Source organism: Nannobrachium achirus, assembly GCF_963921795.1.
Source record: "Nannobrachium achirus genome assembly, chromosome: 2".
In the NCBI taxonomy this organism is placed as follows: domain Eukaryota; kingdom Metazoa; phylum Chordata; class Actinopteri; order Myctophiformes; family Myctophidae; genus Nannobrachium; species Nannobrachium achirus.
Genome location: NC_137811.1, coordinates 10,818,829 through 10,836,851, shown reverse-complemented (window position 1 = coordinate 10,836,851; position 18,023 = coordinate 10,818,829). Strand labels below are relative to the sequence as shown.

General features: G+C 38.5%; 1 protein-coding gene across 1 annotated transcript in view; it reads left to right on the top strand.

The window, feature by feature from the left end:
- Window positions 1-1,646: 1,646 nt before the first annotated feature.
- Window positions 1,647-18,023, top strand: part of LOC308296366 (guanylate-binding protein 2-like) — a gene marked incomplete at both ends in the record, with an annotated part of 58,804 nt that continues 42,427 nt past the window's right edge. The window contains one exon of the mRNA XM_080739626.1: window positions 1,647-1,839. Coding sequence (XP_080595752.1) covers window positions 1,647-1,839 — 193 coding nt within the window. The remainder of the gene's footprint in view (window positions 1,840-18,023) is intronic.

The following is an 18,023-nucleotide window of genomic DNA, read 5'->3' as shown; positions in this document are numbered from 1 at the left end:
TCGTCCCCTCGCAGGCTCGCACGACTCGTATGTATCATGGATACTAGTATTTTCCCAGTAACGGAGTCTCGGCGGAGATACACGTAACATGGCGGATTATTCTCCAAGTCTAGCTTTTTCAATCACCATGTTCAATGCGCGGTCCTTTCTATCTACCGTGACACAAACGCTGTGGCCCAGGTTTGATAAAAAGATGTCCTGACTGAAAGAAAACTTTATCGTAAAAATAAACAGGACATCCGTGGATTACATTTACTCGTATCATGGATACTATTTTCCCAGTGACGCGGCGGAGGTAACGTAACATGGCGGATTCCTCTCCTGGTCTAGCTTTTTCAATCACCATGTTCAAAACGCGACCCTTTCTACCGCCCATGACACACACGCTGTGGCCCAAGATTGGTAAAAAGCTGTCCTGACTGAAAGAAAAGATCATCGTGAAAATAAACTGGACATACTTGGATTACATTTACTCAACGTATTACGGATACTTTTTCCACGACGCGAAGGTACGTAAATGACGTGTTGCCATGGAGACGATGGGCCCCTGTGAGGGTAAACCCTGAATTAACGCGGGCATCCGATGTGTTAAGAGTCCTTAACCTTAATTGGTGCTTCCTTCCCGAAACAGGAAGTGCCCTTCGCCAAACAGGAAGTGCCTGTATATATCTCATGAACCGTTTGTCGTACAGTCAATAATGTTAAACTAATGCAAGAAATGCTAATGTTAAAACATCTAAAGCTAATCTACCGCTAATGCTAACACCAAACAAATCTAATGCTAATGCTAACACCAACCGTTACACAAGGTTGCACATACTTAGTGAGCTGCAGGCACACTTAAAATTTCTTAGAAATTTTCTTTTCTAGTAATCATTTTGGCCATATCGGACCGACACTTTGTTTACATTCTAGTCTTTTAGACTAGCATGTTACAGGGTTTGCATATCGATGTTATCAGTGATCTGCTTGTAGGACTTGTATGAGCATATAGCCTAGACGTTGGGCTTGTTGTACCAGATTCATTCAGTTCAATACAGAGCATGTACCTGACCAGCGTGTCTGTCGTTTCTTATACTAAGCACTCTACACTTTCAAACATAGCATCCTTTTTTCAAGAAAAAGTTGACTATATCTCCTTTAATATGATAGTGGAGCAAGCACTGCACAGATAGCAAGTCTTTGTACACAGTAAGGTTGCAGCCTAACTACCATGAATATTGTGGATAATACCCTTCTATTTAATAATTTTGGGGATGATGATGTTGTCATCTGCCCATTTATCAATTTTGTAAAAATAAATTGGTTGAACAGAACTCATATTTTGGGACCATCGCTCCATTGTTCACAATGGTTTGTAATGCAGGCTTGTGCAGGCTGCTACCCCAGGAAGTCATGTGATCCAAGATGGCCGCGGTGTGAATATGGTCTATTAAAAAATGAGAGAGGCTCTCTATTCAGGAGTGGTAATCTAGCCTCAAACCTTTTGAAAAACGTTTTTGGGACATAAACAATATGACATAAATACTTTTTAAATGCATGGTGTATCACCTTTAAGCATTTAGGTAGTTGATGTTGTTATGATTTTGTCCCTTTGTGTTCCTTGTATTTTCTCCACTAGCACAGTAGCACTAGCAGTGACCATCATGGCAGCCCGAGTGTCAATGAAGGAGCCAGTGTGTCTGATAGAGAGTGACAGTGATGGGAGACTGCGTATGGTTCCCAGTGCCCAGAAGATTTTAGAGCAGATTGAGCAGAAAGTGGTTGTGGTGTCAGTAGTGGGCCTGTACCGAACCGGAAAGTCCTACCTCATGAACAAGCTGGCTGGGACCAACAAAGGTAACTACACTACATGATATATATTTTCCAAAGTCCACAAAATATAACTTTGTGGCTCAGGTAATTCCAATTGCTTGCCAAGGAGTTTTTGCTTTTGTTTATAGTTAGTGTGGTTCGAAATTGCACCTATTTAGTGTGCTAGATGGGCCTACTCAAGTACTTGTTTATGACTTTTGGCATTTTGTGTCAAGCAGGCCCTTTTGACCAAATTAGGAAGCTAATGAGCCTTTCGCAAAACCTCCTCGACGTCTGAAAGAATTACAGCCACCTCATTCACTCATTGATAATATATATTAATTCAGTTTTGGACCCAGAGCTTCAAAATCTCTTCCGGGTACTCTTATTCTGCAAATAAACTACAATCTCAGAATTACATTAACATTGATTTTAGCATATAAATTAAGGTCCTAAAGATGAGAGAATTGACATTGTCCATAGCCTAATGCATGTAAAAACTGGGGGGTCCTTGAAATTAAAATGGTTGGGAATCTGTGTAAAAAAACTTCTCTTATATGGGGGTCCCAGGTGTATCTTTTCAAATGGGGCTCCCTGGTGTGTCAATTTGGGGGGGAACTTGACATGAATAATTTTGAGAACCATGTTATGTTATTGTACTGATGAGCCAATGTGCCAATGTGTAGTAAAAATGAAAAAGGCAATAAGCTTTCACTACTCAAAAATAAGCAATGTTTGTTTGCTTAAGCTCATGTATTCACTATTAATTGCTTCACTTGTATACCAAAATCCATGTCACACAGTTCTAATGTCAAATATTGATATGCAACTAGAAGATTTGTAATTTGTGAAATTGCAATTGTGGTTGCCATGTGTTTCAAATCATATTTGAGTTTTGTTAGCATTAGCATGTGTTAGCATTAGCATTTGTTAGCATTAGTATGTGTTAACATTAGCATTTGTTAGCATTAGCATTTGTTAGCATTAGCATTATCATTTTTAGCATTAGCATTTGTAAGCATTAGCATTTGTTAGCATTAGCATTAGCGGTTAACCATTGGGACTGTGGGACCACCCACCGATTTTGTGACCATTAACGTGTTGGGAAGTGGAGACATGGCTGTTTAAAGCCCAGCAAATAGCAAGGTTGAGGGGGCGGGGCTTAAGCATTTACAATTAATTCCTATTTGCCATGTAAGTACACAGAGAGAGTTTTGAGACGCTACCATGCTGCAAACTGGAAGCTGTTTAAAGCTAAGCCAATAGGAAGATAGGGGCGGGGCTTAAGAGGGCGGGGCTTAAGTAATAAGTCCCTATTGGCCGTTTAAGTCCAGACACCAAGTTTCAAGACGGTACCATGCTGTGAACTGGAGTAGTGGCTGTTTAAAACCCAGCCAATAGGAATACAGAGGGGGCGGGGCTTAATCAATTACAGCTCATCCCTATTGGCCGGAAAAAGACCAAAGTTGTGTGTGCATTTTATAAATCACGTATAAATCACGTTGCTAGGCAAAAGTATGGCAGAGTTATCAGGCGCCAAAGTTTCTGTTTTTTTTTCGGAGTCCCCCATTCAAAGTCAATGGGGGTTTTGCGCATAGTTTTTAACGAATTACGTTGCCATGGTAATGCGGATCGGAAAGAAAAGTAATAGCACACCATTCCCGGCCGAGCTGCACATTTTGATGTGGCGTAAATCTAGCGGCAGTTATTACGTCGCGAAATTTCCCCCATTCTAAGTCAATGGGGTTTTTGGGCGTCGTTTTTTGCGAATTACGTCGCCATGGTAACGCAGATCGGAAAGAAAAGTAATAGCAACCTAAAGCCTGCAGCTCGCTAAGTATGTGCAACCTTGTGTAACGGTTGGTGTTAGCATTAGCGTTAGATTTTTTTGGTGTTAGCATTAGCGGTAGATTAGCTTTAGATTTTTTAACATTAGCATTTTTTGCATTAGCTTTAACATTATTGACTGTATGACAAACGGTTCATGAGATATAGAGGCACTTCCTATTTGGCGAAGGGCACTTCCTGTTTGGCAAAGAATGCAACAATTATGGTTAAGGACTTAATCAAGCCATATGACGCCACCCACGCGTCTGTACAACAAACAGTTCATGAGATATAGAGGCACTTCCTGTTTGGCGAAGGTCACTTCCTGTTTGGTGAAGAAAGCACCAGTTAAGGTTAAGGACTCTTAACTCATTCTGAGCCCCAGACATTAACGGATTATAATGTCCAGAGTGCCTCCCTCAGGCCCCATTCACTCCCGTTATCTTATTTTGAAGGCCAGAAGTCCACAGCACAAACACTTCCGGTCTGACGTCATCGCGTCCTGCGCCGGAACCGATCCTTGTCCACGTGGAGTTGTGTAATGGCGGACCGGAGCTTTTATACATGTGTAACATAAGCGAGCATATGCCTCCATCTTCGCTTCTAAAGTGTAGTTTTGAGATAATGGACATTAAAGATGAGATCCCCCGTCCACCTCAATGTTATGGGATGACTATTTTGTGCTCGTGGAGCCGTGATGATGACAAATCAGCGACGGATTTCGTCTCCGGACCTCCGGCCATTGTACTCGGTAATGTAACCGCCGTTACAGTAATATATTACTTTTCGCGAGATATCTCGGGAATGGCACTCCAGATACTCGAGTACATTTCGCGAGATATCTCGGGAATGGCACTAAATCGGTTAACATAGTCATATTACGCCACCCACGAGTCTGTACGACAAACGGTTCATGAGATAGAGGGTCACTTCCTGTTTGGTGAGGGGCACTTCCTGTTTGGTGAAATAAGCCCCAATTAAGGTTAAGGACTCTTAACATAGTCATATTACACCACCCACGAGTCTGTACGACAAACGGTTCATGAGATAGAGGGTCACTTCCTGTTTGGTGAGGGGCACTTCCTGTTTGGTGAAATAGGCCCCAATTAAGATTAAGGACTCTTAACACTTATGTTGCTATGATTTTTTCTCTTCAATGTCCCACGTTGCCATGGTTACGATAGACTTCCATGTAATTGCGCAATTGTGTAAAAAGTCCACGCCCATGCCTAGATGATGCACCACGTGTGTGCCCACTGTTCACAGCTTTCAAACAAAAAAATCCGCTTGGAAATACGTTCAGGCATTCATGATTTATCAGCCATTATGTTTTCTTCAGATGTAAACAAACATGGCTGCCATGTTTGAAAGAATGGGTTGGTATGGGGGTTAAACATGCAATTTCGCGATCGCGATCATGCCTAATACATTTCTGGAGGTCCAAAAAAAACTTTTGAAAAAACTTTTTTTCTTTTTTTTTCAAAAACGGCCCAAACTCGGGAAACTCGGGGTTGGCACAACGTTGGTACCAATACATACTCGGGAAACTCGGGGTTGGCACTAGATGTGTTAATCAAGTCATTTGCCGCCACCCACGAGTCTGTACGACAAACGGTTCATGAGATAGAGGGTCACTTCCTGTTTGGTGAGGGGCACTTCCTGTTTGGCGAAATAGGCCCCAATTAAGGTTAAGGACTCTTAATCAAGTCATTTGACGCCACCCATGAGTCTGTATGACAAACGGTTCATGAAATAAAGGGTCATTTCCTGTTTGGTGAGGGGCACTTCCTGTTTGGCGAAATAGGCCCCAATTAAGGTTAAGGACTATTAATCAAGCCATTTGACGCCACCCACGCGTCTGTAAGACAAACGGTTCACGAGATATAGGGTCACTTCCTGTTTGGTGAGGGGCACTTCCTGTTTGGCGAAATAGGCCCCAATTAAGGTTAAGGACTCCTAATCAAGTCATTTTACGCCTCCCACCCGTCTCTACGACAAACGGTTCACGAGATATAGGGTCACTTCCTGTTTGGTGAGGGGCACTTCCTGTTTGGTGAAATAGGCCCCAATTAAGGTTAAGGACTCTTAATCAAGTCATTTGACGCCACCTACAAGTCTGTACAACAAACGGTTCACGAGATAAAGGGTCACTTCCTGTTTGGTGAGGGGCACTTCCTGTTTGGCGAAATAGGCCCCGATTAAGGTTAAGGACTCTTAAACAAGTCATATGACACCATCCACGCATCTGTATGCCAAACGGTTCATGAGATGTAGAGGCACTTCCTGTTAGGCGAATGGCACTTCCTGTTACAGAGGGGGTGGGGCTTAATCAATTACAGCTCTTCACTATTGTCCGGAAAAAGATCAAAGTTGTGTGTGCATTTTAAAGTGCAAATCACGTTGCTAGGCAGAAGTATGGCAGAGTTATGTGGCGCCAAAGTTTCTGGGTTTTTTTCGGAGTCCCCCATTCAAAGTCAATGGGGGTTTTTGGGCGTAGTTTTTTGCGAATTACGTCGCCATGGTAACGCCAAGCCCCCAGAACCTGGACATGGTGGCCGTTTTGAGGTACTGCAGTTGGGTCTACTCACATGAACGCTCGTCTAGGCTTCTTTGTATTGATGCGAGTTCATACCGGAAGTGCTCGTTCATGAAGCGCGTCCATGAACACAAATTATGACGCAAAACGCGTCACAGTAGACCCACTACGTCACGGTTTTACTAGCCGGAAGGAGGGGTGAAAACGCCTCATGCGCTGGGTGAGCAACTCAATGCAAGTGGACGGGCGGGGATATCTGGTATCCTCTCTATTCTTATTATAACTCTATGGGTAACGCGGATCGGAAAGAAAAGTAATAGCACCCCATAGAGGCCTTTCTGGGCCCGCCCCTTTCCCCCCTCCCCCTGAGCAGCAGCCATGATGGAGTTACTGCTGCAGCAGTGTGTGTCTATGTCTATGTCTATGGAGATGGGACTTTTAATGAAATTAGTCATTACCAGTCCCATCTCCATGATATTTAGATCTAATTCCTTCGCCAGTTCCATCCGCATGATTTGTAGATCTAATTCTATGAGTCCCATCCCCATGATTTGTAGGTCTAATACCATCGCCAGTCCCATCCTTATGATTCGTAGATCTAATTCTGTCTGTTCCATCTCAATTATGTTTAGGTCTAATTCCATCGTTACCCGACTTTCGCCAGATGGTGGCAGCATTGCGTTGCATTGCTTTACCATCTGGGCTCGGTCCGCCAGCGTTGATAACACTCGCAAAGTCCCGGGCCGGACCAATCAGCGGCAGCTATGGGCGGGCTCTGAGCGGCTCTGAGCCAATAGAGTGACGTTGCCTGAGTGCATGACGTTGCCTGTCTGCAACGTCATGCAGACAGGCCAATATGAGTGGTTGGAGTTGGCACTCCCAGACTGTGATAGAAACGGCCACATCCAATCACCTGCTACAGAAATTCAAAAAATGGCCCGCCCCTTACATAGAGTCTGGCCGAGAGATCCCAGATGTAAGGCAAAGCGTTACGCACTGCTGCAACTATCTGGCGAAAGTCAGGTTAATTCCATCGCCAGTTCCATCCAAATGATTTGTAAATCTAATTCTATGAGTCCCATCTCCATGATTTGTAGGTCTAATTCCATCGCCAGTCACATCCTTATGATTTGTAGATCTAATTCTATCTGTTCCATCTCAATTATGTTTAGGTCTAATTCCATCACCAGTTCCATCCAAATGATTTGTAAATCTAATTCTATGAGTCCCATCTCCATGATTTGTAGGTCTAATTCCATCGCCAGTTCTATCCTTATGATTTGTAGATCTAATTCCATCAGTCCCATCTCAATTATGTGTAGGTCTAATTCCATCGCCAGTTCCATCCACATGATTTGTAGATCTAATTCTATACAGTTCCATCCTCATGATTTGTAGATCTAAATCCATCGCCAGTCCCATCCTTATGATTTGTAGATCTAATTCTATCAGTCCCATCTCAATTATGTGAAGGTCAAATTCTATAGCCAGTTCCATCCCCATGATTTGTAAGTCTAATTTGATACAGTCCCATCTCCATATTCTTTAGATCTAATTCCCATGATTTGTAGATCTAATTCCATCACCAGTTCCATCCCCATAATGTGTAGGTACAATTCCATCGCCAGTTTCATCCGCAGGATTTGTAGATCTAATTATATCAGATCCTTCCCAATGATTTGTAGATCTAATTCCACCGCCAGCTCTATCCTTATGATTTGTAGATCTAATTCTATTAGTCCCATCTCAATTTTGTGTAGGTCTAACTCCATAGCAAGTTCCATCCGCATGATTTGTAGATCTAATTCCATACAGTCACATCCCCATGATTTGTAGATCTAATTCCATCACCAGTCCCATCCCCATCATCTGTAGGTCTAATTCCATCACCAGTTCCATCTGCATGATTTGTAGATCTAATTCTATGAATCCCATCCCCATGATTTGTTGGTCTAATTCCATCGCCAGTCCCATCCTTATGATTTGTAGATCTAATTCCGTCACCAGTCCTATCCCTATCATTTGTATGTCTAATTCTATTGCTAGTTCCATCCACATGATTTGTAGATCTAATTCATGTGCCAAATCTGAAGCCGGTGGGATGAACGTTTCTCGAGATAAGTGGATTACATACATACATACTCACAGAGATTTGTCAGATTTATTGTAAGCAGATGAATTATGTGAATGGGACTGTATCGAATTAGACCTACAAATCATGGGGATGGAACTGGCGATGGAATTAGATCTAAACATAATTGAGATGTGACAGATAGAATTAGATCTACAAATCATGCGGGTGAAACTGGCGATAGAATTGGACCTACACATCATGGGGATGGGACTGGTGATGGAATTAGATCTACAAATCATGACGATGGAACTATATAGAATTAGATCTACAAATCATGCGGATAGATCTGGCGATGGAATTAGACCTATAAATAATTGAGATGGGACTGATAGAATTAGATCTACAAATCTTAAGGATGAGACTGGCGATGGTATTAGACCTACAAATCATGGGGATGGGACTCATAGAATTAGATCTACAAATCATACAGATGGAACTGGCAAAACTGCCGATGGAATTGGACCTACACATTATGGGGATGGGACTGGTGATGGAATTAGATCTACAAATCATGGGGATGTGACTATCGAATTAGATCTAAAGAACATGGAGTTGGGAATGTATCGAATTAGACCTACACATCATGGGGATGGAACTGGCGATGGAATTAGACCTAAACATAATTGAGATGGGACTGATAGAATTAGATCAACAAATCATAAGGATGGGACTGGCGATGGAATTAGATCTACAAATCATGAGGATGGAACTATATAGAATTAGATCAACAAATCATGTGGATGGAACTGGAGATGGAATTAGACCTACACATAATTGAGATGGGACTGATGGAATTAGATCTACAAATCATGTGGATAGAACTGGTGCTGAAATTAGATCTAAAAATCATTGGGATGGATCTGATGAAATTAGATCAACAAATCATGCAGATAAAACTGGCGATGGAATTAGACCTAAACATAATTGAGATGGAACAGATAGAATTAGATCTTAGATTAGATCTACAAATCATAAGGATGTGACTGGCGATGGAATTAGACCTACAAATCATGGAGATGGGACTCATAGAATTAGATTTACAAATCATTTGGATGGAACTGGCGATGGAATTAGACCTAAACATAATTGAGATGGAACAGACAGAATTAGATCTACGAATCATAAGGATGGGACTGGTGATGGTATTAGACCTACAAATCATGGGGATGGGACTCATAGAATTAGATCTACAAATCATGCGGATGGAACTGGCAAAGGAATTAGATCTAAATATCATGGAGATGGGACTGGTAATGACTAATTTCATTAAAAGTCCCATCTCCATAGACATAGACACACACTGCTGCAGCAGTAACTCCATCATGGCTGCCGCTCAGGGGGAGGGGGGAAAGGGGCGGGCCCAGATAGGCCTCTATTCCCGGCCGAGCCGCACGCTTTGATGTATATATTGCGGCGGTGGCGTAAATTGTGCGGCAGTTATTACATGCCGAAATTTGCAAGAACATTACTGACTTACTTACTGACTTAAGTATGGCGGATTACAATAAGTGTTTTGCCATTGCATTGCATGGCAGGCACATTTAATTACTTAAGTATGGCGGATTACAATAAGTGTTTTGCCATTGCGTTGCATGGCAGGCACACTTAATTAGTAAAGCCAAGCAGGGCCTTGGCAAGTTAGGACCTGGTTTTGATGCCTGGGGATCTCCATAAATGGGCATAAGGGGGTACCCTAACAGGGCATCATCTGGAAATGCCCATACTCTATATGGACATTTTATTAAGTGTGCCTGCCATGCAATGCAATGGCAAAACACTTATTGTAATCCACCATACTTAAGTAAGTCAGTCAGTCAGTAAGTAATGTTCTTGCAAATTTCTGCACGTAATAACTGCCGCACAATTTACGCCACCCCCACAATATATACATCAAAATGTGCGGCTCGGCCGGGAATGGAGTGCTATTACTTTTCTTTCCGATCCGCGTTACCATGGCAACGTAATTCGTAAAAAACTACGCTCAAAAACCCCCATTGACTTTGAATGGGGGACTCCGAAAAAACCCAGAAACCTTGGCGCCACATAACCCTGCCATACTTTTGCCTAGCAACTTGATTTATACTTTAAAATGCACACACAACTTTGGTCTTTTTCCGGCCAATAGGGACCCCTCTGTATTCCTATTGGCTGGGTTTTAAACAGCCACCACTCCAGTTCACAGCATGGTACCGTCTTGAAACTTGGTGTCTGGACTTAAACGGCCAATAGGGAGTTATTACTTAAGCCCCGTCCCTCTTAAGCCCCGCCCCTATCTTCCTATTGGCTTAGCTTTTAACAGCTTTATCTCCAGTTTGCAGCATGGTACCGTCTCGAAACTCGCTGTGTGTACTTACATGTTAAATAGGAACTATCTGTAAATGCTTAAGCCTCCCTCTGCCTTCCTATTGGCTAGGCTTTAAACAGCCATGTCTCCACTTCCCAACACGTTACTGGTCACAAAATCGGTGGGTGGTCCCACAGTCCCAACGGCTAACCGCTAATGTTATTGCTAATGCTAACAAATGCTAATACTAAAACATGCTAATTCTAACAAATGCTAATGCTAAAAAATGCTAATGCTAATGCTAACAAATGCTAACACATGCGAATGCTAACAAATGCTAATGCTAACACATGCTAATGCTAACAAATGCTAATGCTAACAAATGATAATGCTACACATGCTAAAGCTAATGCTAACACATGCTAATGCTAACAAATGCTAATGCTAATGTTAACAAATGCTAATGCTAACAAATGCTAATGCTAATAAATGATAATGCTAATGCTATCAAATGCTAATGCTAATGCTAACACATGCTCATGCTAATGCTAACAAATGCTAATGCTAACAAATATGCTAATGTTAACACATGCTATTGCTATGCTAACACATGCAAATGCTAACAAATGCTAAAAATGCTAATGCTAATGCTAACAAATGCTAATGTTAACAAATGCTTAATGTTTAAAGGAAAAAAATCAATGATAATGTTAATGCTAAAAAAAAAATAATGTTAAAACTAATGATAAAAATGCTGAAGTAAAAAATTCTAATAATGATTTTAATGTTAATGCAAAATGCTAATGCTAACACCAACTGCTATACAAGGTTGCACACACTTAGCGAGCTGCAGGCACACTTAAAATTTCTTAGAAATAGTAGGGTGTAAATCAGAGTAATCAGGGATCTTCATATATGGGCATAATATATTATGTACTTAATATTAACGTTTTCGGGGGGAATGCCCATATATGGACATATATGGTCTCATGTGGTCTATGACAGTGGTTCTTAACCTTTTCAGCCTGCAACCCCCAAAATAATCATATTTGAACACAAGTGAGCATGTAGATCGACTATTTACACAATTTCTGCCTCTAATATTTGACAATTTCTCCAATGTTTAATTTGTCCTTTTAGAGGTATTAAAAAGTCCTTAAATTGTGACTTTAGAAATGGTCAGATACCCTCTATACACTTAAACTTTATGTTGGTTTGTTTACTGTTGAGTGAGAAAACAATGTTGCACATAAAGTTAATCATCTGGGGACCCCCCAAAAATAATTTGGGGACCACTTGGGGTCTCAACCCGACCCAAAGGTTGAGAACCACTGGTCTATGATGTCAACCATCTTCATATTTGGGAAAAGTCAGTGGGGAATATTAAGTAATTAATACATTAATATCAAATATACTATACAACTTTTCTCTTAGCACAAGTATTCGCAAAATTCCTGATGAAGCCGGTCGATTTGACATATGGCGCGAGTGTGTGGCACGAAAACTGTGGAAGGAGTAGTGTGCCAAACTTTTGGTTACTCTAGAAACAGAATAATAATAACTAGAAAAGAAAAATTTTAATACATTTTAAGTGTGCCTGCAGCTCGTTAAGTCTGTGCAACCTTGTGTAGCGGTTAGTGTTAACATTAGCGTTAATCTTTTTAACATTAGCTTTTTTTGCACAAGCTTTAACATTATTGTTTTTAGCATTAACCATTTTAGAATGTTTATTAACATTAGCTTTAGCATTTTTAGCATTTTAATTCGCATTTTAGCATTAGTATTATTAGCATTAACATTATTTTAGCATTCACTAGCATTTGTTAGATATTAGCTTTAACATTTGTTAGCATTAGCATGTGTTAGCATAAGCATTACCATTTTTAACATTAGCTTTTTAGCATTAGCATTTGTTATTATTATTATTTTTACTTTAAGTATGGCGGATTACAATAAGTGTTTTGCTATTGCATTGCATGGCAGGCACACTTAACTAGAAAAACAGTTCCTGCAGAAACTGCATGGTCTTGCTCGAAGCTGCCGCAAATGTTATGATGTAATAGTAGAAAATTCATTTAAGTGCAAGGGTGTAAAGTAAATTAGTCTCTATCTATAGTAAAATAGTATAAAGTAGTATACCAGTAGTATAAATAGTATAAAAGGTTCAAATGGAATTGTACTAAAAGTATATAAGTAAAAGTACTCTTCAAGAATAGAAAATGGTTCATTAAGAACTAAAAATCTATTTGATTAAAAGTACTCAAAATACAAGTAAAAATACTCAAAATACAAAAGAGTATAACTACTCAAAATACCAAAATTTTAAGTGTGCCTGCAGCTCGCTAAGTGTGTGCAACCTTGTATGTGTTAACATTAGCATCTTTGTTAGCATTAGCATTTGTTAGCATTAGCATGTGTTAGCATTAGCAATATGGTTTCTTTTTTTTAAGAAATAGGCTCCTCCCACAAGTTCCGCAAGGCGATTACGTTGTCCCGTCGCTCCCGAGATCGTTTGTGTTTCGTTTTGAGAGGGTCGTTCCCCCTGAAAAACACGCTTTGGCATGAAACGGTTACGTTTTGCGCGTTTGTGGTGCCCCCTATGGGTCGAAGTGGAAATGCTTTTGGGTATATGTTCAGTATAGTTGACTGGATGTTTCGTTTGTGATTCATGGCTACTTCTTACAAAACGGGCTCCCGCTAACTTTGGAACCCTGTTACGGAAGAACGGTATGGACTATCAAAATATCGTTTAAATATGTTTATCGCATGAGTCCATAGATCGTGTGTATCGATTTTTGTGACATTTGGAGAAAATATGTAGGAAAAGGAGCAAAAAGTGTGTTTTGAAGAAAATTCAAAATGGCGCAAAATCTATCCTGACGCAAATGGGCGTGGCCTATATGAGGAGATGCGTCATGACCCAAGGAATCCAGGGAAAAAGACATTTTAATTTTCCGACCCACGGTTCAAGAGTTACAGGCCGAACGGTAAAGTAGACTGTTATAGCGCCACCATGAGGCCAACTGATGAAATTATTTTTTCTTTAATCCTTGATATCATTTTAAATCTCCTCTCCAAGTTTTGAAACTGTAGCCCCTATGGTTTGCGAGAAATAAAATATTGAATGTGAGTTTTTGCGATTCCCATTATAAGTCAATGGGTAAAATTAATTCACTAATAAATTAATATCAATTAAACGATACAACTTTTCTCTTAGAAAAGTAATAGCACACCATTCCCGGCCGAGCCGCACGTTTTGATGTATATATTGCGGCGGTGGCGTAAATTGTGCGGCAGTTTATTAGCGCACCAAATTTGTGGGATCATTATTAACTAGAAAAGAAAATGTCTAAGAAATTTTAAGTGTGCCTGCAGCTCGCTAAGTCTGTGCAACCTTGTGTAGCGGTTGGTGTTAGCATTAGCGTTACATTTTTTAACATTAGCATTTTTTGCATAAGCTTTAACATTATGGTTCTTCATATGACACCACCCACATGTCTGTACGACAAACGGATCATGAGATAAAGGGTCTTTTGTAATGGTGTGCTATTAACTTTCTTTCCAATCCGCGTTACCATGGCAAATTTTTTTTGAGAAAAAAAATAATTTTTGAGAAAAAAAAATTGAGAAAAAAAAAACATTTTGAGAAAAAAAGATTTTTTGAGAAAACATTTTTTTTGAGAAAAAAAATGAGAAAAAAAAATTGAGTATTTTTTTTTTTGAGAAAAAAAATTTGATAAAAAAAAATTTGAGAAAAAAAATTGAAAAAAAAAATTTGAGAAAAAAATAATTTTGAGAAAAAAAATTTGAGAAAAAAAAATTAAGAAAAAAAGAATTTTTGAGAAAAAAAAAATTGAGAAAGAAAAATTTTGGAGAAAAAAAAATTTGAGAAAAAAAAATTTTTTGAGAAAAAAAAATGTTTGAGAAAAAAAAAATGAGAAAAAAAAAGTTAGAAAAAAATTTTTTTTGAGAAAAAAAATTTTTTTGAGAAAAAAAAATTTTTTTGAGAAAAAATGTTTAAATGTATGACACCAGCCGCGAGTCTGTACGACAAACGGTTCATGAGTTACAGAGGCACTTCCTGTTTGGCAAAGGGCACTTCCTGTTATAGAGGGGGCGGGGCTTAATCAATTACAGCTCATCCCTATTGGCTGGAAAAAGACCAAAGTTGTGTGTGCATTTTAAAGTTTAAATCACGTTGCTAGGCAAAAGTATGGCAGAGTTATGTGGCGCCAAAGTTTCTGTTTTTTTTTTTCAGAGTCCCCCATTCTAAGTCAATGGGGTTTTTGGGCGTCGATTTTTGCGAATTACATCGCAATCGTATCGCGGATCGGAAAGAAAAGTAATGGCACACCATTCCCGGCCGAGCCGCACATTTTGATGTGTATATTGCGGGGGTGGCGTAAATCGTGCGGCAGTTATTACGTGCCGAAATTTCCCCCATTCTAAGTGAATGGGGTTTTTTGGCGTCGTTTTTTGCGAATTACGTCGCAATGGTAACGCGGATCGGAAAGAAAAGTAATAGCACACCATTCCCGGCCGAGCCGCACGTTTTGATGTATATATTGCGGTGGTGGCGTAAATTGTGCGGCACTTATTACGTGCCGAAATTTGCAAGAACATTACCGACCGACCGACCGACTTATGTATGGCGGATTACAATAAGTGTTCTGCTATTGCATAGCAGGCACACTTAATTAAGTATGGCGGATTACAATAAGTGTTTTGCCATTGCATGGCAGGCACACTTAAAAAGTACTCAAAATACCAATTGGCGAAAAGTATCAATAAAGTATTAAAAGTAAAAATACTCATTAAGAATTGAAAAGTACTCATTATGAAGTAAAACATATTTGAGTAAAAGTACTCAAAATACCAAAGAGTAAAAGTATTGTTAAAGTATTGAAAGTAAAAGTATTCGTTAAGAGTGCCCTCACACCAAAATACCTATGAGAGAGGAATCCGCGTTCCGCCAATGCACTTCACTCTCATTGAAATGCATTGGCGGATGAATCCGCCAATGCATTTCAATGAGAGTGAAGCGGTTTCATGCCAGCAGAGGATTTCTGCAAAAAACGCTCCATTCTCATTGAAATGCATTAGTGGAATGCGGATTCCACTCTCATAGGTATTTTGGTGTGTGGGCACCCTAAGCATTGATTTGAAAAGTACTCATTATGAAGTAATTTCATATTTGAGTAAAAGTACTCAAAATACAAGAGTAAAAGTACACAAAATACCAAAGAGTAGAATTAAGTATAAAAAGTAAAAGTACTCATTTCGTATTGAAAAGTATTCATTGTGAAGAAAACAATACTTGAGTAAAATTACTCAAAATACCAAATAGTAATATTATTGTTAAAGTATTGAAAGTAAAAGTAATCGTTAAGAATCGAAAAATATTCATTATGAGGTATAATCATATTTGAGTAAAAGTAATCAAAATACAAAAGAGTAAAATTAAGTATAAAAAGTAAAAGAACTCATTTTGATTGAAGTGTACTCGTTATTAAGTAAAAGTATATTTGAGTAAAAGTACTCAAAATACCAATTGGAAAAAGATATCAATAAAGTATCAAAAGTAAAAGTACTAAAGAATTGAAAAGTACTCATTATGAAGTAAAATCATATTTGAGTAAAAGTACTCAAAATAAAAAAGAGTAAAAGTACTCATTTCGTATTGAAAAGTATTCATGGTGAAGAAAACATTTGAGTAAAAGTACTCAAAATACCAAAGAGTAAAAGTATTGTTAAAGTATTGAAAGTAAAAGTTCTTGTTAGGCTGCCCTCACACCAAAATACCTATGAAAGTGGAATTTGCGTTCCGCCAATGCATTTTAATGATAAGGGAGGGTTTTTTGCAGAAATCCTCTTCTGGCATGAAACTGCTTCACTCTCATTGAAATGCATTGGCGGAACGCGGATTTCACTCTCATAGGTATTTTGGTGTGAGGGCAGCCTTAAGAATTGAAAAATACTCATTATGAGGTAAAATCATATTTGAGTAAAAGTACTCAAAATACAAATGAGTAAAATTAAGAATAAAAAGTAAAAGTACACATTTTGAATGAAGCGTACTCAATATTAAGTAAAAGTATATTTGAGTTAAAGTACTCTAAAAACCAATTGGCAAAAAATACTAAAAGTAAAAGTACTTGTTAAGAATTGAGAAGTACTCATTATGAAGTAAAACATATTTGAGTAAAAGTAGTCAAAATACAAAAGAGTAAAAGTACTCATTTCGTATTGAAAAGTATTCATGGTGAAGAAAACATTTGAGTAAAAGTACTCAAAATACCAAAGAGTAAAAGTATTGTTAAAGTATTGAAAGTAAAAGTTCTTGTTAGGCTGCCCTCACACCAAATTACCTATGAAAGTGGAATTTGCGTTCCGCCAATGCATTTTAATGATAAGGGAGGGTTTTTTGCAGAAATCCTCTTCTGGCATGAAACTGCTTCACTCTCATTGAAATGCATTGGCGGAACGCGGATTTCACTCTCATAGGTATTTTGGTGTGAGGGCAGCCTTAAGAATTGAAAAATACTCATTATGAGGTAAAATCATATTTGAGTAAAAGTACTCAAAATACAAATGAGTAAAATTAAGAATAAAAAGTAAAAGTACACATTTTGAATGAAGCGTACTCAATATTAAGTAAAAGTATATTTGAGTTAAAGTACTCTAAAAACCAATTGGCAAAAAATACTAAAAGTAAAAGTACTTGTTAAGAATTGAGAAGTACTCATTATGAAGTAAAACATATTTGAGTAAAAGTAGTCAAAATACAAAAGAGTAAAAGTACTCATTTCGTATTGAAAAGTATTCATGGTGAAGAAAACATTTGAGTAAAAGTACTCAAAATACCAAAGAGTAAAAGTATTGTTAAAGTATTGAAAGTAAAAGTTCTTGTTAGGCTGCCCTCACACCAAATTACCTATGAAAGTGGAATTTGCGTTCCGCCAATGCATTTTAATGATAAGGGAGGGTTTTTTGCAGAAATCCTCTTCTGGCATGAAACTGCTTCACTCTCATTGAAATGCATTGGCGGAACGCGGATTTCACTCTCATAAAATTAAGTATAAAAAGTAAAAGTAATCATTTCATATTGAAAAGTATCTATTGTGAAGAAAACAATATTTCAGTAAAAGTACTCAAAATATCAAAGAGTAAAAGTATTGTTAAAGTATTGTAAGTAAAAGTTCTTGTTAAGAATTGAAAAATACTCATTATGAGGTAAAATCATATTTGAGTAAAAGTACTCAAAATACAAAAGAGTAAAATTATAAAGTACACATTTTGAATGAAGCGTACTCAATATTAAGTAAAAGTATATTTGAATAAAAGTACTCAAAATATCAAAGAGTAAAAGTATTGTTAAAGTATCGAAAGTATTCATTATGAAGTAAAAAATATTTGAGTAAAAGCACTCAAAATACCAAAGAGTAATA